The following is a 19,683-nucleotide window of genomic DNA, read 5'->3' as shown; positions in this document are numbered from 1 at the left end:
CTGATAAGGAATACACACGTTATCCAAGACAGACTTGATAGTGCACACACCATTGTCTTTATTATATCCTGCTGGTTCTAATCGACACTGATAATCAAGCATCACTGCTTCCTACACCCCCCCCTCCCTCCCTTGACTTCTTCACTCTCTTTGTCATTGTGAACTGTAAACTGGAGACTTACTGTCTGACCATCACTACCTGTGTAAAGTTCTAATGTCTCCTACTACAGTTTAACATTTTCCACCGTGGTCACACACTCCATTCACCGACTCTTTGACACCTTTTATTCTTTTACAATTCAACTGCATTTTTTCCTTTATACACGTAGCTCCATACTAAATATCTTCCTATGGCTCTACTGTGCATTGTGACGCTGTCAGACTGTTTTCAGAGCTTGTCTTAGCCAGCTGTCAACCTGCTTTTAACCACATCCACACTTTCATGCAGCTCTCTATATGTAAGGAGCTTTTGCACATAAACCCAAGCAAATATTAACTACCTGACAAATGACCTTTTGCTAAAAGCATTTTCACCCCTTCTTTATTCATAGTACATTCGCTTTAGGCTGTTTTCTAACAAGCAGTGCTGTGTCTTCACAACATATTAATGGACTGTGCTGCCTGTGAGGTGCTGGAACAGAACGGAGATCAGGAAGTCGACCCTGATATGGAGCCATTTGCTGACCTGACTCAAAGACGCTGCAGTTTATTCAGTCACACAGGCCTCAGTGATGAATTTACATTCTTTAAAGATACATAATGCAAAGTTTAGTGTTAGTGTTGTTATGTGTACCTTCATACAAAGCACCCTAGGATGATGTAGCAGAATAAAAGTATTTAGTAGAGAAAATAAATAGTGAAGCGAAGTGAACACAACATGTTTCCACATTTCTGCATCAATCCAATAGTAAAATGTATGTGCATCATTCTGCACAACACTTTTACTTTGTTATTATAATCCTGTACACATTGACACAGAGTCTGAGCATTGTTGAATTCAAATCTTCATTTTTGAAGCACGTGAGAGTCAAATCTAGTATCAGTAGTGTTTAAAATGTCTTTTTACATCAGTGGCTCAGTCAGATCGATGCCACAGAAGCTTTTGGACTGGTTTAGAGCTCATTTTGGAACAAGTTACATTCTGTTTGCACGTGTACCTGTGCACTGACTTTGTGAAACCTCTGAAATATCAGGTGTTCAGTGGTCAGGTGTGCAGCATGACAGAATCACAGACACAGACTAAGTCATGTAGCTACATCAGGTGGTGTATCACTTGTCTTGTGTGGACATCTTATGAGGAGTTAGAGATCAGATCAGCTGTGAGGCTCCTTTAGAGCACACTAACCCTCCTGCAGTCGTGTGTGTGTGTGAAACTTTCCAAAGCAGAGAGCTTCCATTTCCTCCAGGGTCTGGAGAAGCAGCTCTCCCTGTTTACATGTCACACATGGCCTACTCTGCCCCTCCCCCGCCCGGACTCCACTCAACCTGCTGGCAAACTATGTGAAAGCCAATCCAGGGCCGTGCGTGTTATTTTAAACTGGACTCCAGCATGGCGGGGCAGCTCGACAGCTCCGGTGGACTCGGACTCGGACTGGGACTCTGCGAGGATCCGTCCAGCCTGTAATCCGCGGACCCAGCACTTCGCTCGGGACAGCTTGGAGCTCGGATCGTGCTGTTTTCGCTCCTCCCGTCGAGCTTCAGATGTCTCTCCCGGTGGTGCTGCCGGGCTCTTGCTGTCCGGTTACCGGGGCATCGCAGCTCGCAGAGCCGTCTTACCGAAACCGACCCCGCGGCTTGTCCGCTTCTTCGCGCGTCGCCGCCGGCGGCTCCCGGCTGTTGCTGCCCGGGCGGCCGCTGCTGTCGCTGGGCTTGTTGCAGCTGCTGCTCGGCGGCTCCATGGTGGCGCTGTCCTTTGGAGCTCTGTCCCTCAGCAACTCACCCTCCATCCGAAACTCCTGTCCCTTCTGGGCTGGCTCCTCGGTAGGTTAACGTTAGCTACAGGCGTGGCTGGTACCCTGGTGCATGGTGGTACAGTGGTCTGATCCTGAGTGTCTATTTATTCATCACTCACTGGTTTCCATTAAAACATACAGTATTACTGTCAGAGCCTCTGTGGACACTCTGTAAGTTACTTTATTTCAGAGTGTCCCTCTTCATTTCAGTCTACATTCAATCAGACACATCCTGGACACTAATGTTGGACCTTTCCTTTAACTGGCTAAACTTCACCTTTTCACAGTGCAACACATTTCGAGTTTGAAGTGAACGCTGCTGAACTTTTCATCTCCCATCACCTGCTGCTCCAGCCTCTGCAGGAGATCCTGGTGCAGGGAGTCCCCTCTCTGATTACTGGCTGTCCAGCATCTGCTTGTGCAGCGCTCCTGTCTGTCATAGCGTGTGCTCCTCTGGGCAGTAGGCCTGTGTGTTACGCTGCAGCAGAGGAGTGATTTCTAATGTAGCTGCACCTTTAAAGTAATGCAGGCTGGATTGATTTTAATGTAAGATAATCACTCAGGAAAGAAGCACCTGGATCTCCACCCAAATGGGATTTTGAGTGTTGATGACTTGTACTTGTTGATAAAAATACAGCTTAATTAATAATTAGTGACAATCCACAGGTAACTCCACAGCTGTGCTGCTCCCCTCAGCTCTACAGGATGTTTTTGTTGAAACAGAGCTGATGGTTTCATTTCCTTCTGCTCTCAACAACATATCGTAGTTACCTGCACAGTGTTTGTGACCTTCAGGCCTTCAGGCTGCATTGCAGGACAAATCTTTGTGCTGCTGTGATGAATGTAGCCACATTGGCTCTGGAGTGCTTTTAAAAATCGTTGTCTCTCACCACAGTTTCCTGCTGCAGTCAGGAATGGGATTTGACGTGCTCTTACACAAGGAGGAAGCCAAAGATCAATTCTGTGCAGAAACTGCACCAAACCAAGCTCCGATGAGATGGACTGGATGAGTCGACTTCACAGCTTAACAGCCATGTTTTAACCATTCAGTAATGTAGAGAACAGCCAGGAGTCGTGATGCTGGAACATCGATGCTGATCATATAATAAACCCTGGGACCTCTTCCCTGTATCCTCTGTATAAGGACACTCAGTGCTATCCTAAACTCCCATCACTTATCCTGATCCTCCTTGTCATTCCTCTCATCTGTCACTCATGTGGAGACATGTGTTACTGCTTGTCTGACTACAGCTCAGCTACGCCTGCTAGCATGTACTTATATATTCTTTCTAAAACTACACAACTAACCACCAAATCCCAGGGTTGGTGTCTGGATAAAAGCATCTGCTAAATGAATGTAATGTAAGATACCTGCTTGATTTGAGTTACTCAGACAGTTGAAGCCTCATATTGGTTTCAACAGATCACTTCAGGTTAGTCACTGCACTGTGTGATCTGGCCTCATAAAGCAAACCTGGTATTAGTATAAACACTTCAGGAAGGGAGGAAGTGGCTTCCTGAATGACTGTTTCCTGGAAATCTAATTGTGGACTCTTAGCAGAAAACGTTACATCCAACACTCGTAGTAGATAAAACATGTCATCTATTATCATTGGAAAGTGTTAAAGTGTTAATATATAGCGTGAAGGGGTCAAATGGTCCAATGTGTTTTTGCACAGTGTTGCTCTACATCAACATAATATTTCTCTCTTTCTCTCTATGTTTCCAGGTCATTCTGTCGGGTATTGTAGGACTCACCACATGGAGAAGGCCCATGCTGCTGCTGGTAAGAGACATGGTTTGGATTTCCTCTATGAAGCAATGATTGCAGAAAGCAGAGAACCAGGCTGCTGCCCAAGGGTGAGAGGTGACGTAGTGAATACAGTGCAGAGGGGAACCAGCTCTGAGAGGAGACAACTAATGAACAAATCTGTAAAGTCTGAAATACCAGGAGGGGAAAATGTAAAGCCACAGTGACATCAGTCCTCTCATCCAACAGTGGACATAGTATGTGTGGAGTCACCCACACATACTATGTCCATTGATGGACATTCTCTACACCAAATATAACAAATGGATGCCAGTGCCTGTTCCACCTAATGCAAATTCTGATATTTAAAGCTGCTGTCCTTCACATTTTAGTATCACAGTATAACACTACAGCAAACAGTGGTGGAGCAGCTCCAGTACTTGAGAGCAGCTGCCGTATCTGTTCACAGGGCAGCCAAACAAAATCAGGTTATTTTGAATGAAGAAATCAGTCTGGACTAACCACAGCCTCGCTCTGATTTCACAGTAATGTTAGTTAGATTGTAGGAGTCAGAGGTGTCTGACAGCATCGCTGCAGAGAACAAACCATGTGCATAATGTCTGACTTAGTTTTACACCACTGTCAACCAGCAGTCAGCTGCTGGTTACGGGCTTATTATTGGTGACGTGGTCTGTTGAAATCAGCAGAAATCCTGCTCAATTATGTATTCACCTTCACAGTAAAGATCATAGGTGACTAAATGTTGTTGAACCTAAGTCCCAGTTGGCTGGCTCACATCATCAAATTTCCCTGTACATGCTGAAACATTTACAGATTAAACTGGTTTCACCTTGTGTGGAACCTTGGCTGTGTGAACAAGTCAAGTTTTAACTCATGCATCTTGTTAAGTAGTTAATTCAATACTCAGAAATACACTACACTGCACAGTTATTACGCAAGTTGTATTTTTGAGGCTTCATTTCCATATTGAGCAACTACAGTCTCCTCGGTCAATCCAAAAAGAAAAAACAACCTCAAACCTGAATATTTAAGAAAGTAAAAGTGAGGTTTTGACGTTCTTAGGAGAAGATCTGTGTGTGCACAATTATTGGCCAATTATAACTAAATGAAAAATGAAACATTTCCCATTTCACCTGTTTATTTGTTAAAATGAGAATAATAAACAACTCAAAATTTCAAACTAATAAATACTTTTGACTTAACAAAAGCAAACAATCAGTGACCAATATAGCAACACTTCTTTCTTAATAACAGTTATAAGCCTTCCATTCATTGAGTCTGTCAGTTTTTGGATCTGTTGACGATCAACTTTCTGCAGCAACAACAGCCTCCCAGACACTGTTCAGAGAGGTGGACTGTTTTCCTTCGCCCTAAATCTCCCATTTAAGTAGTGCCAGTTCCTGTGAGGAGGAGGGCCTCGTCATTATTCTTTCATCTTCAAGTGTGGATGTGTGATGGAGAATTGTCCTACGCAAATATCATGGTCTTCTTGAAAGATGAAAACTTTTTTCCTGTACCACTGCTTGAAGAAAGTGTCTTCTAAAAACTGGCGGTAGGTTTGGGGGGGAGTTGATTTGGAGTCCATCTTCAACTTGAAAAAGTGAAACTAGCTCATCTTCAATAAAACCATCCCATACCAATACCCACCTTCACCTTTCTGGCTTCTGAGTCAAAGAGGGCTCTGTGCCCGTTGCTCATCCAGCCATGGGTCCATCCATCTAATCAGTTGACAAAACCAGAAAAATCTGTCTTCAGATTAGGGCTGGATGATATGGGAACATTATAATAAAAGTAAATTAAAGTGTAAAAAGTGTAATCAGTCTATATCAATTTATATCTCCATATAAGTTAAAATAACTATTTCTCTCAAGCTTAAAGCTTCTGTTTCACTTCTAAGTGAGATGTGGAGGTGGTTAAATTGGTTATTTTTGACTATGTTTACTGGTATTATGTCTTTTGCAATGAAGTAGGCTATTAAATATAAGTTTCTTTGTTGTTGTTTGTGTTTTTAAGACAACGTACCTATCAGGTCAGTTGTTGATGTGGTGGTATCACACTGGTTGTTTACCCAGCAGCACTTACTTGGGTCTGGGACTGGAAAGTCTTGCATTGTGTGTGTTCTAGAGGATGATACTGCTTCGTCTTTGTGGGAACATGCTTCTGACACAGTCTGCAGTAGCTGACACTTCTCGGTCGGACTGTAACTAGTCAGTATATTCTCACCTGATTGAATTTCTCGGACGCTTCTTTTCAACATTATCTTCATCTTCGGATTCTTGGGCTCAGTTCTTCTGTAACGCTGTTGCTTGACTTTCCTTTAACATTTTCCGTCATCATTTCTCTTATCTTGCTCCTGCTCCTGACGCACTGCTGTGCACAACTGCAGTAGTTCATACGGTCTGAGCCATGCACCTCAACCTAAAATGACTTCACTGTAACTTTTCCAGCCACATGATTGGCCCCTACAATTTCTGGTTCATGCCTGTTCTCATTATCATTGGTTTTTTGTGTCAACACATGGATGGAACGGATTCTATCATAGTTACATCGACCATGTCTTAAAGTTCTATTGAGGAGAGATAGCGTCCTACTTGTCATATTTCTTGGTCCAGTCTTGACGTTTCTACTTATGGGTCTTGTTGAGTGATGGTCAGGTTTCAGGTTTCAGGTTTCAGCCTTCTTACCTTGGCCATGTCACTGAGCACTGAACACCTTGTGTGGAATATGACAGAACTGGAGGAAAATGGATTCCTGGTAGGTTTATGTTTAATTCCTTTTAAATCGTTTGCATTTAATTAGTTAGTTAATAATTAGTTCTGTAATCATACCCAACTATCTTAGCAATTTCAAGAGTGCTGCGTCCCTCTGAAAGATCTTTTGGCCCATTTTGCCCGACAATAAAAAGGCTGACTAATAATTACACAAACCTTGATATAGGGTGTTGATCCAAACACCCTATATCAACAACACTGATACTTGTTGTTGAGCCAAACTCTCCCTCATTCCACAAATAAACATCATCTTATAGGCTCAAATCCAATAAGCATTCAAGTTTACACATGCATAAACATGATGATTTTGTCAAAATACTCACTTGCCTAATAATTGTGCACCTAGTGTAGAAGTTTAAACAAACTCTAATAAATACTGTTATTTCAAGAGCAGGTAGTTATTAATGCTATTAGTGTCTTATAAAGAGGCAGATCCAGACTATTTCCCTCAGGGTGGTCAGACTGAGACGAGTTAACAGTGGCCATGGCATCTCTGTAAAGGTGCAATATTCCATCCATCATCCTAACTGCTACTCATCAACACGTGGGCAGAGGGAAGATGGAGCTGAACCACTGGTCCTGAAAGTTGTGGAGGACTACTCTCACCGATTGAGCAACAGTCATTGAGTTTAAGCTGTTAAGAAAGATAAAGAAAGAATAATAAACAACTGTTGAATAAAACTTCCTGGATATGTTTAAAATTCAATGAAAGCTAATAAAATGAGCTAAAAAGCACTTTACTGCAAAATGTGGTGACATCTGTACTTTCAGTTTGTTCCAGTATGTACTGAAATCTCATCTCTGTGTTTGCACATCGTCCACGCTACATTTCAACTTACTCTGCCAGTTCAGTCTCGGTTTGATTATTTTCTGTTTATGAAATGGTTTCCACATAATATGTCTACACTGTTAGACCCCAGTGTTCAAACCAACCAACCACAGTAATCCATCTTCCCTTCCTTCTTCCATCCATCCCTGCCCCCATCCCTCCATCTCCAGGTCAATGTGTTTGTCCTGCTGTCTGTGGTGTGTGTACTCCTTAATCTGGCTGGATTCATCCTGTGCTGCCAGGGAGCCCAGCTGGTTTCCAGTATGACCAGCTGCCAGCTGGTGAGGCTGCTACCTGTGTTCTCTCTGCTTCCTTATGTAGAAAGTCAACAGCAAATGCTTAAAAATTAATTTTGTCCATGTTGAACCAGTTTACATATAAGTAAGTAAGAAAGTAAACCAAATCATTTTTATAATTTAATCAGAAGAATGGTTAGCAGTGAGTCTCATGGCAACAACAGCTCAAAAGAACATACGATCCTGGACCATACAGTGTCATTAGAAAAACTGATGATGTTATGTTTGGAAACTGTTGCTAGACAATAGGTCAGATTGGTTGCGTGATTGTATTTGTGTGTGTGCACGTGTGTGTGTGTATTTCATCTTGTCTTAAAATGAACTTGGTCAGTTGTAATAGCATCAATCATTCTGTAAAGTCCCAGATCACATCTGGAATCACTACCCAGAGGACAGGAAATCACCACTGTGTGCGTGCGTGCGTGCGTGTGTGCGTGTGTGCGTGCGTGCGTGCGTGCGTGCGTGCGTCTGTGTTTAGAATGAAATCAATGAAAGCCAAATAAGTCATCACAACATTCTGAAATAATCCACTAAGCCTTTGACATGTTATGAAAAATGATTTCCTGTTTCTCTTTGTCGAGCAGAGGTCATCGTTATTTCCTTATAGCCGTTGAGAAATTCAGTCAATATTAGTGTGATTTTCTAATGCGGGAGTAGAAAGGTACATCAACCATAAGTCTATATTTATCTTGAAACTCATTTTACAGAGGCCAAGTTGCACATAATATGGTTGGCTGGAAGATCAGGTTTATTGACTTACTGTGTGCAGTAACAAAGCTTTTCTTTCTCTCACTAAGACATTTAACGCTACAGCACTTGATATTTTTTTAGTAGAAATATATTAGAAATCTTGTAGCTGAGTGTTTAGCTGCATTTCCCTTCCTCAGTATCAGCATTTGACCTGCACCTCTGCCCTTTTCCTCTTTCCCAGCCTGTCTTCCAGGTTGTGGTGCCTGGGGTAGATTTTATGTCACTTCCTCTTTATTTCATGAGAAATATTTGGAGGCAGTTTTTCTGCCAAGTAGTGTTAAAATGAAGGTGAATCTGACCGTGCTTAATAATGAAAATTGTACTGAATGTTGAAAACCCAGAGTCTGTCAGATTTCCCAGCATCTTTGATGTGTTGTCTTGTCCTATTTTAGTTAAATATAGATTTGAAATAATTTGGAAATCATTTCATTCAGTGCTTATCTGACACAGCGGCGTTCTATTTTCTATTTTCTTTTTTTTTATTGGAAACTAGATTTCTGGTCATGGAAGAACATACAGAACACATTGTCTGGTAGACACAACACAAGCAGCTTTTATCCATGTTTCCTATGTGGGACCTTTCCTGATCCCCAGTGAACTTTGATTTGAAACATGTTAGTGTAGCAAAATCAAACCCACCCTTCCTTCCTTAAGCGCCGGCAGCAGCCTGCTGCACATAGGAAGTTGTCAGAGTTGGAGATAATGCAGGAAGACATACAATTTGTGACACTCTACACTGGAAGGCCAGTCCTGTGTGGTACAATGGTATTATGACTGGAAGAAGTGGTATTGTGAAATAAAAACAAAACAACTTAACCAGTTTTTTTATTGAACACATGTGCAACATGTTTCAAATCTGTCACTAGTGTTCAGCTACACAGCTCTTCACTGTGAACTGTGACCCGGAATTCTTCAGGCCCCAGCCTCTCTGTGTGACCTTTTGACCTCTCCTTGTTGTCTTTCCTATGTCTCTTTCCTGTCTCTCTGTTTTTCACATGTACTTATGTCCATCTGTCCTTTCTATGAGGGGCTTTCAGGAATAAGAATAGATGGGGTTACGTACAACTTTTGCACTCTGCTCTATAAATAGTGTGTGTGTGTGTGTGTGTGTGTGTGGTCATGCTGATGCAGATTTGAATCCTGTATTTATTTGGCATCATACAGTGCCTATAAAAAGTCTTCACCCCCTTGGATGTTTCATCATTTTATTAACATTATAAATCAGTCATGGTCAATAAAAGTTGGCGACTTTGACAAAAACATTCTGAAAAATACTTTACAACATTAATGTCAAAGTGAAAACAGGTTTCTACAAAGTCATGACAATATATATATATATATATATAAATAAAAATATGTAAGGTGACATTTCTCTTTTATTGACCATGATTGTTTCAGAATGTCAATAAATCCAAAGTGGGTGAAAACCTTTTATAGGGACTGTATGATGCCAACAAACATTCAAATGGCGTCTGCATGTTCGCGTGGATATCACCTGTGGTGAAAGTTGAAAAATACAGCTACACATCTGAAGTAGTAAAAGCTCTGAATCCGAGACCAGAATTCCAGAATTTCCAGAATTAATATCTCTTAATCTCATGTCTGTCTAGCACTCGCCTCTGTGAACAGGTATTACACTAAGAAAGTAACGTGTCCAGCAGCAGTGTATCGGTTGCTGCTTTGGAGCACTGTGTTCAGGGACAGTACTAGTAGTGTGTGAGGTGTGTGTGTGTTGTGAGGCATTCAGGGACATGGCGGTGTAGGCCCCAACCTCCCAAAGAATGAAAAGCAAACAAGAAAGGAAATCAAGAGTGACAGGTCACAGGAATAAACCATTTCAGCCTCTGGATCCCTTGAACGTCCAGTTTCCTGATGGATTCCTGCCATGGTCACTACATAATGTGAATGTGGTGATGTATCCAATAACGTGCTGGTTCTCACTATACACTGAAACTAATGTTGTTGTTTTTTAAGCTGCCACCCTCTCTCTCTGTCACTCTCAGTCTCTTTCTCTTATTCTTCTGTTTCAGAGTGAAGACAGAGATGTTTGTTACTGCTGCCCCGTCGCCCCCACCTCCCAGTGTCCTAAGGAGAAGCTGCTTGAGCTCCACCCTGCCTACTCCTGCAGCACCATGAGGGTCCTGCTCAAGGTATGTCTCTCAGTGTAGACTGTAGGCCGGACAGTGAGTAGATCCTGAATAGAAATGTAATAACAGGGACATGATTTGGAGATTTTAGATTCTTCTTTCACGCCTTTGCAGCATCGCGTGGAGATCTGGGACAGTACCTCTGGACTGGCAGACCGGGGTGGTGGTTCCTCTTTTTCAAAAGGGGGACCGGAGGGTGTGTTCCGATTATAGGGGGATCACACTCCTCAGCCTCCCTGGGAAAGTCTATTCCAGAGTGCTGGAGAGGAGAGTTAGGCCGCTAGTCGAACCTCGGATCCAGGAGGAACAATGCGGTTTTCGTCCTGGCCGTGGAACACTGGACCAGCTCCATACTCTTGCTAGGGTGCAAGAGTATGGACCAGCTCCATATACTTTCGCTGGGGCTTGAGGGTTCATGGGAGTTCGCCCATCCAGTCTACATGTGTTTTGTGGACTTGGAGAAGGCGTTTGACCGTGTCCCTCGTGGCATCCTGTGGGAGGTACTCCGGGAATACGGGATTCGGGACCCTTTGTTAAGGGCCGTTCAGTCCTTGTACGACCGGAGTAGGAGCTTGGTTCGCATTGCCGGCAGTAAGTCAGACTTGTTCCCGGTGCATGTTGGACTCCGACAGGGCTGCCCTTTGTCACCGATCCTGTTCATTACCTTTATGGACAGGATTTCTAGGCGCAGCCAGGGGTCGGAGGGAATCCGGTTTGGGAATCACAGGATTTCATCTCTGCTTTTTGCAGATGATGTTGTCCTGTTGGCCTCATCAGACCGGGACCTCCAGCAGGCACTGGGGCGGTTTGCAGCCGAGTGTGAAGGGGCTGGGATGAGAATCAGCACCTCCAAGTCCGAGGCCATGGTTCTCAACCGGAAAAAGGTGGCCTGCACCCTCCAGGTTGGGTGGGAGATCCTCCCTCAAGTGGAGGAGTTTAAGTATCTTGGGGTCTTGTTCACGAGTGAGGGAAAAAGGGAGCGTGAGATTGACAGACGGATTGGTGCATCGGCAGCAGTAATGCGGTCGGTGTACCGGTCTGTTGTGGTGAAAAAAGAGCTGAGCCGAAAGGCAAAGCTCTCGATTTACCGGTCAGTTCCTACCCTCACCTATGGTCATGAGCTTTGGGTCATGACCGAAAGGACAAGGTCGCGGATACAAGCGGCCGAAATGAGTTTCCTCCGTAGAGTGGCTGGGCGCACCCTTAGAGATAGGGTGAGGAGCTCAGTCACCCGGGAGGAGCTCGGAGTAGAGCCGCTGCTCCTCTGCATCGAGAGGGGCCAGTTGAGGTGGCTTGGGCATCTGTTTCGGATGCCCCCGGGACGCCTCGTAGGGGAGGTTTTCCGGTCCTGTCCCACCGGGAGGAGGCCGCGGGGAAGACCCAGGACACGTTGGAGGGACTATGTCTCTCGGCTGGCCTGGGAACGCCTCGGTGTCCCCCCGGAAGAGCTGGAGGAGGTGTCTAGGGAGAGGGAAATCTGGGCATCTCTGCTTAAGCTGCTCCCCCCGCGACCCGGCCCCGGATAAGCGGATGAGAATGGATGGATGGATGGAGATTCTTCTTTAGGTTCTGGGGCAAAGACAGAATATTGAGTTGTAAATAAGTGGTCTGATGTGTTCAGACCTGGGGTCTGTGTGTAAATGAGGTGTCTGGGGTGTACATTAGTTCTGTTTTATTACACTATAATTATATTATTACAGTACTTTTTTTACTATGACTGTTTAACTGTATTTCAGTAGAAAACTGTACTGGTGGTGCAGTTTCAGATCAGTGATCAGCTGCAGCCAGTCACCAACAGGTTTCTAATAAAGGGGTTTGACAGTCCTTCCACAAAGGATGGTCTTGTGTATCCTCTCTTATCCCTCCTTATTCATCGATCATCAATCCGCGCTCCTCAGAATGAAATAAGAGGCTTTGGATGTCCTTCAAGCTGGAGAGACAAGGGCAATTAATGATCGAGGACTGAGGAACGATCAATGAAGGGAATTTATTAACCGATATGAGGATTCTCAAGTTCTTCCACTCCCCCACTTACGCTTTACACATGACCGCACAACTACTTTGTATTCTTATTAGTGCAACTAAGCCTGAAGATTTAGGGAATCATTAGGTCTCATTTATAAAGCAACTGTGACAGTAAAATTGAATGTCTCATCATAATGGTTAACGATTAATCCATGGTCCATGTGTGCACTGGGGTCAGCTCTACTGTAACTGACATTGTTTTTTCTCCTGTCTCCCAGAAAGTGTTGTTTGCACTGTGTGCTCTGAATGCTCTGACCACAGCTGTGTGCCTTATGGCAGCTGCCCTCAGATATCTGCAGATCTTCACCGCAAGAACACCCTGTATGGTACGATCACACACAGTTGGGCCAGTGTCATAGGCTACTGTTTGTAAATATCCACATTTAAAGGAGGATATAAGGATGGATGTCTTCATATCCAGAGTTACTCTGCACAGATTTTGATCAGCTGCCAATTTTTTCACACACTGAATGATTCATTGACGGAAAATGAACACAGGAGGATTGAAGTGCCAATATGGAACATTTTTACTTCATTTTACAATTTCATTACATTTTAAAACAGCTGCAGAATCATTTTGATGGTACGCTGACTAGTAACAAGGTGAATTACTGCTCTATGAAAAGAAAACAGTTTACATTAAAAAAAAAAAAAACACATACACATTAGGAAAGAAAACATGACATGACTAATGTTTGTGGTAGTGAAAGCAGAAAAAGTGAGAACAAATGGGCAAAGGAACATGTTGTCCTTGCAGCCCAAATACAACCCATATGGGCTTCTTGGCTGGGCTGCCAGCAACCAAAACAAAAACCCACAATCTGATCATTCAAGTCAACAGTCGACCAAAACAGGAACCCACAGAGTGTCCAGAGGGAACCCCATAATCCTAACTGATCCTAAACTGTGGTTCTTTATTGATTTCTACAGTTTGCTTTTGGCATGAGTAATGCTCACATGAACATGTTTAGGTTCCTAACAACGTCAGCACAGATGTAGCCCTAGTTAGTGGCATGTGCTAATAATTAAAAGCCAAGTGTCTTTTTTTTTATTATTATTGGAATTCACTGTCGGTGCTGTTTCATTACACTGCTATGCACCGTCTTCTTGTATTAAGCAACATTTGCAGAGTTGTTGAATGTGACGTGTGCACAAGGACTCAGAAAGCCCCCTCACCAGCTGTGAAACACACTGGCACACGTCTTTAACATGGACCTGGAGGATATGATTAGCCTAGCTTAGCACAAAGACTGGAACACTTTGGGACCCATGACTTAGCAAGTGCACCTGACAGCATTTAACATGACATGTGAAGTCATTTGTCTCTGCTCTGTGATAGGACGAGGCCCGGGCCACATTGGAAGAAAGGGAGGAGCCTGCTCAGGTCCCAGACCCAGATGAGTTTGTTGCTCCAGCTCCTCCTCCTTCCTACTTCTCCACTTTCTACTCATACACACCACGCCTGGCTCGCCGGTAACTGCATCCTCCACCCCCTCAAAAACACACACATACAGAGTCAATAGTAGAATAGAACAGTGTCTGTTCTACTCTAATGAATCATATTTCAAATCAAAGCAAGTGACAGTGATCAACACAATTAAGCAACAGAGAGATGTCTGGTGATTTTCATTAAGTGCAGGTGCATATGAGAAGACGAGATGGGACAGGATACCCCAGGGTTTAGACTCTGGTGGTGGTGGGGTGGTGGCAGCTGGTGGACGCATGAGGCGAGATTTGATCAGCCTACATTACCCCACAGAAAAGCGGAGATGTGTGTTTGATTAGTTTGACTTGTGTGTTTCAGGATGCTCGGGGACAGTGTGATCCCTCTCCCTCATATCTACGGGGCTCGGATCAAAGGCGTGGAGGTCTTCTGTCCGTTAGACCCCCCACCTCCATATGAAGCTATTGCTGAAAGCTCCACCCATGCAGTCCCACAGGTACACACCAAAGAGAAAACACTGTCAAGATAACACAGATGTGGAGAACGGTGAACTTTTCATGTTATTTGCAGTTAGACCTGTCACAGTAATCATGTAATGTAGTTATCATATGATATAAGGAGATATGGATGTGGAGCACTATTTCAGCAGAGGGTGTGGAGACATTCAAGGGTCATACATAGTGTAAATTCTATTAATAAAATAGTATCAAAATATCAGTAATATAACATCTAATAAAAGTAAGAATTGTGACAGGCTTAGTTGCAACAAAGAGGATTACATTTGTCAGTAGAGTCTTAATGATCCTCTCACCTTTCTGACTAGTCCACAAACTGTAACTGTTTCAATGTGATGGTCTGTTTATTTCAGGAGGCTGAGATTGCCATGACTGAGCTGACTGTGAACCCAGCCTCCACAACACCAGGTGCGTTGTACACAGGAGCTGAAAAGGAAGTTGTTGTGTTTGGTTTCCCTCAATGAGTCACCAACCAAGAGGAGTGTGCTAGCATCACAGAGGTTTATATATTGAGAGGCACATCCCAACAAATCTTTGTCAACCAACAAAGATCAGACCAATAGCAAGGTGTGTTATAGTCTGTGAGGTCACAAACAACGCCAGGGTAACGTCTAGGAGACTAAAGGCCTCTCTACTAGAGTTTGCTGCATGGGTAAGACTGCTCTGTGGACACATAGAAGTGTCTTTTCTGGTGATGACCAAACAAAGAACCTGATCCCATCCAGAATTTGTATATTTGTTGAAGACACTGTACGATCTTTCACGGAACTGTGTGCTACATTTCTCTTGACAAAAATCATTTCGATTTTAGCGCCTGCTCATGTTCTCTTGTTTTGTGTACTTTAATATAAAATGATGAAGATGATGATGATGATGATGATGGTGCCCTTTGATCTCTGATCTTAGACACAAGTCCCCATATGGTCCCCATAGTGTCACCAGGCAAGCCCCAGCTCCAGCTGCCTCCTCCTCCTCTTCAGCAGCAGCAGCAGCAGCACACTCCGACACAGAACCGCAGCAAGAAAGCAGGCATTCGCCGCTCCAACAGTGACCCAGTGCTGATGGACCTTGCTGCTAAAGGTTAGTCTGTGTTGCTTGGAAAGAAATATGCAGTGTTTGGCAATTGGTTTTACAGTGTGAGATGACACTGTTGCTCTAAACAAAGTCAGACTACACATAATTAGCACGTCTTTTTTATTCAGTACTGTGTCTAAGATTTGAGAAAGTGTTCTCTATTCCTGTGTTGTCTCCTGTTTGAATGAATCGCAGAGCACAGGTTATTTATTCACACTCTTAGTCAATCACCAGTCATGGCTCTAAAACAACTGAGCCAATCACAATGAAGCATGACAACCTTAGCTCAACAAATGAAGAGTGTTTCTTCTGGGCATTATTTTGTTGTCCAAATGATGCAGACTGACATAAAGGTGGTGTGACTTCTGTTACAGTATTTGGAAGTGTTGGCTCCATCACAGCAGAACTGGGCACATGCAGCAGCAGAATACCCACTGCAAAAAACGTTTCTTCTACAGAGAAACATTTTGTTCACATAGTAATTTCACACTTTAAACACTGTTTCTAAATGTAAATATATTTTATATGTACAGTTTATGACATTAACTATCCCCCCCCCCCCCCCCCGTAGTGTGGAGCAGCTGCGATTCCCCCCTCGCACCACCTCCTCAGACAACAGATTCTTCCACCCAGACCTCCCAGCCTACGTTGGCAGCCCACACCCAGGCCCAGGTCACACTGCGACGAAGCAAAAACAACAGCAGGACACCGCGGCGGCCCCGGCCCTCTTCAATGGTGGACTACCAGAGCTATCGACATACACAGCAGCTTGTAAGGAAAATCCTGGAGCAGCCAGCTGCTCAAGGCCTGACCCCTGAGGTCCAGGAGCTGGTGGACAGCATACGAAATGTCCTGCAGTCAGATCAGGAGCACATGGAGGAGGCCGTGCGCTGTGCCAGCTTCATAGAACAGGTAGGAGTTCCTACAAAAATATTTATGATTCAACCACTTTCCTAAACTCAAAGTGAACATTACATGTATTTGTTTAGTGCACCATGTCTTAGGTGTCATGAACATTTGTTTCCTCTTTGTTTTCAGGTGTTTACTGAGTCAGAGATGAGTTCGAGTCAGCCTAAAAATCCCCAGCAGCAGCATCTAGCAGCTAGTTGCTCGCATACTTTTCCCCGGCCCCCCAGGAGAAGGCCTGGTCTGCTTCACCTGAAGAGCTGTGGGGACCTTAGCTCCTTCACTTGCGCAGCACTTGAGTCTGTGGAACATGGTGGAAACCGTAGAAAAGCGGTGTCAAGAGCAGGGTCCCGTCTGGATCATCCCGATCGCCCTCATAGTCTGATTGGAGTATTCAGAGAGACGGTGCTTTGAGGAGCCACCGCTGGACACCGCCTCATCTGTCGCTGAACGCTGAGAGAAAAACTGTTCTAATCAATGGACTGCAAATCCAGCCACTGAGGAGGATCTTTGTGGATCATATGTGTTTGAGTGCTGTTTTAAAAATCACTTTTTGATCTGCTAATACTTTTTGGTGACTCTTTGTGAACGGAGGTTTCTGTGCTTCTAAACATTTACTTATATTTTACCATTTGTAACAAGCGTCGGTTTGTCAACTCACTACATGATAACGAAGTGTAATCTAATGGTAAGACAATTTGGTACAATATACAGGGAGAATAGGAACAGATTTGAAAGAAAAAATAATATTCATGTAGTTTAATATTGGGAACTAATATGTTGAACTGTATTTTATTGGTGTTCAGCTGACCTGCTGTGCACTGACTAATTACACAGCGAAGGCTGAGATTCTCATGTTTACAAATGAGTTTACGCCTCCGGACAACAGCAGGCAGTTGTATGTTTGCAGAGCTGGTTGTGCATGTTAAGCAAATTCAAAATAAATTTGGTTTAATTAACTTGACTGGTAACTGGCTCATGTGAGGGACTGGAACTTTATTGTGGACTGAAATACACATCCGGTCAGGCCATGTCAGTAAAAACTGACTTCTTCTCCTGCGCTTATTCACCAGCTTGCAGCCTCTTAGTGTCTCGTCGAGCATAGAGACAGTATTTGTCTGACCACTCAAATAAAGCCCAATGTAACTGTCATTGTTAACACTTGACGCACGAAAACTTTGGTCTCAACTGGAGTCTAAATCTTTTTGAAGACCTACTCTCCTCCTGCACATCATAGGGAGGAGTCCTGGGCCTCTGCAAATCCACATCAGGCTTGGCCTGATGCAGCAGGGTGCAGCTGAGGTCCCTGTATGCACCCCTTCCCCAGAAGAGACAGCTCTTAGTCCAGACTTGTATTCTAATCCGTTCATTCATGCATCCACATTTGTCCCAACTACAATAAAATTCCCACCATACCTGAGACCTTGTGTGGACAGATGTAAGGTCAGAGTGACCTTGACCTTTGAAAACCACTTTCTGCCCGTTCTCGTGATGTTATAAATGGTAAATGTTCTGCACTTATATAGCTCTTTTCTACCTAGCTGGTACTCAAAGCGCTTTACACTGCTTCTCATTCACCCATTCACACACACAAGCACACACACATTCACACACCAATGGCAGAGCTGCTATGCAGCTGACCTGACTCACCGGGGGCAACTTGGGATTCAGTATCTTGCCCAAGGACACTTTGGCATGTGATATGGCACCCGGGAATCGAACCACCAATCCTATGATTAGCAGACAACTGCTCTACCTATTGGGCCACAGCCACCCATAATGGTTGTTAGTTGTTCCAAGAACATTTTTAGAACAATATCTAGAACACATTTCCTGGACTTTCCTGGATAAACGTTGAGCTGGAAGTGTGCTCATCCTGGCTGAACGGTTCTTTGTAACCTGAGAGGATCTCATGTGGATCTCATGTGCTCCAACAGAAACTTACGTTAAGACTTTCTTTCAACATATCTCCAACTTCCTTACTTCTCTTAATCTCGTTCTCATCGCCTTCCCCTCAATCCTCCACCAACTTACCTCCATCTTGATGCTGAATCAGTCTGATCTTCTTAAAGTTAAGTGAAGTCAACATTTTAATGTTAACGTTTTAAGATTAAAATCATTCTGATACTCTACTGCTGTTTTTCAGATTTGACTATTTGACAGCACTCAGGTACAGTAATATTCTCTAAATCTATTTACCTACAGTATAGTTACACTTTTCAAGTTTACCCTCAAGATCTCAGTTTGATTAAGGTCACGGCTCTGATTTGTCCACTTCAGAAAGTTAACGTTGTTTTTAAACCATGTGTCATTATCTTGTTGGAAAGGGAATCTGCACCCAAGCGCAGTTCTCTTGTTGACTGCATCAGGTTTTGCTCTGAGACTTTCTTAGATTTTGCTGTATTCATTTTACCCTCTACCTGCACAAACCTTCCAGTCTTCCAGTACACACACTCTCTCCCATTTCAGCTGTGGAATCTTTTTACTTTCTCTTACTTACTCTTTGTGTACTATCGCCCTTTTTGCTAAAGGGCGATAGCTAATGAAAACCCTAAAATCACTCGTCTCAGAATAATAATTATTAAAAAGCTCAATACTGCACAATCTTGGCTGCTGACATGACAGTTGTCCAGAAGACAGTCATGGACACCCTCCACAAAGAGGGTAAGCCACAAAAGATCATTGCTAAAGAAGCTGCCTGTTCACAGAATGCTGTATGCAAACATATTAATGGAAAGTTGAGTGAGAGGAATAGGTGTGGCAGAGAAACATGCACAAATAGGGCTGACCGCAGCCTTGAGATGATTGTGAAGTGAAGGCCATTCAATAATTTGGGAGAGATTGATCAGTGGTCCAAAGTCCTCTTTTCAGATTAAAGTAAATTTTATTTTTCATTTGGAAATCCAGGTCCCAGAGTGTAGAGGCACAGAATCCAAGTTGCTTTAGGTCTAGTGTAGTCAGCGCAGCCGTTTACTTGGAGATTCCAGAGCACTTCATGTTTCCCTCTGCTGACAAGCTTTATGGAGATTCAGATTTTATTTTCCAGCTGGACTTGACACCTGCCCACACTGCCAAAAGTACCAATACCTGGCCTACTGAGCATGGAATCACTGTGCTTCAATGGCAAACTCGCCTGACCTAAACTATGGGGCATTGTCAGGAGGAAGATGAGAGACACCAGACCCAACAATTCAGACGAGCCA

At 43.7% G+C, this 19,683-nt stretch overlaps 1 protein-coding gene across 1 annotated transcript; it reads left to right on the top strand.

The window, feature by feature from the left end:
• The first annotated feature begins 1,336 nt into the window (after window positions 1-1,336).
• fam189a2 (family with sequence similarity 189 member A2) lies at window positions 1,337-17,416 on the top strand. The gene is made up of 11 exons (XM_026343568.1): window positions 1,337-1,980; window positions 3,682-3,738; window positions 7,494-7,604; window positions 10,400-10,519; window positions 12,760-12,867; window positions 13,881-14,014; window positions 14,346-14,481; window positions 14,854-14,908; window positions 15,407-15,580; window positions 16,146-16,486; window positions 16,613-17,416. Exons 1-11 carry the CDS (start codon window positions 1,702-1,704, stop codon window positions 16,892-16,894), a joined length of 1,797 nt encoding a protein of 598 aa, XP_026199353.1. The 5' UTR covers window positions 1,337-1,701; the 3' UTR covers window positions 16,895-17,416.
• Window positions 17,417-19,683: the final 2,267 nt, after the last annotated feature.

Source organism: Anabas testudineus, chromosome 9 (assembly GCF_900324465.2).
Source record: "Anabas testudineus chromosome 9, fAnaTes1.2, whole genome shotgun sequence".
NCBI classification, from domain to species: domain Eukaryota; kingdom Metazoa; phylum Chordata; class Actinopteri; order Anabantiformes; family Anabantidae; genus Anabas; species Anabas testudineus.
Note: the sequence above shows the minus strand (reverse complement) of the source record. Positions and strands in the feature narration are given on the sequence as shown.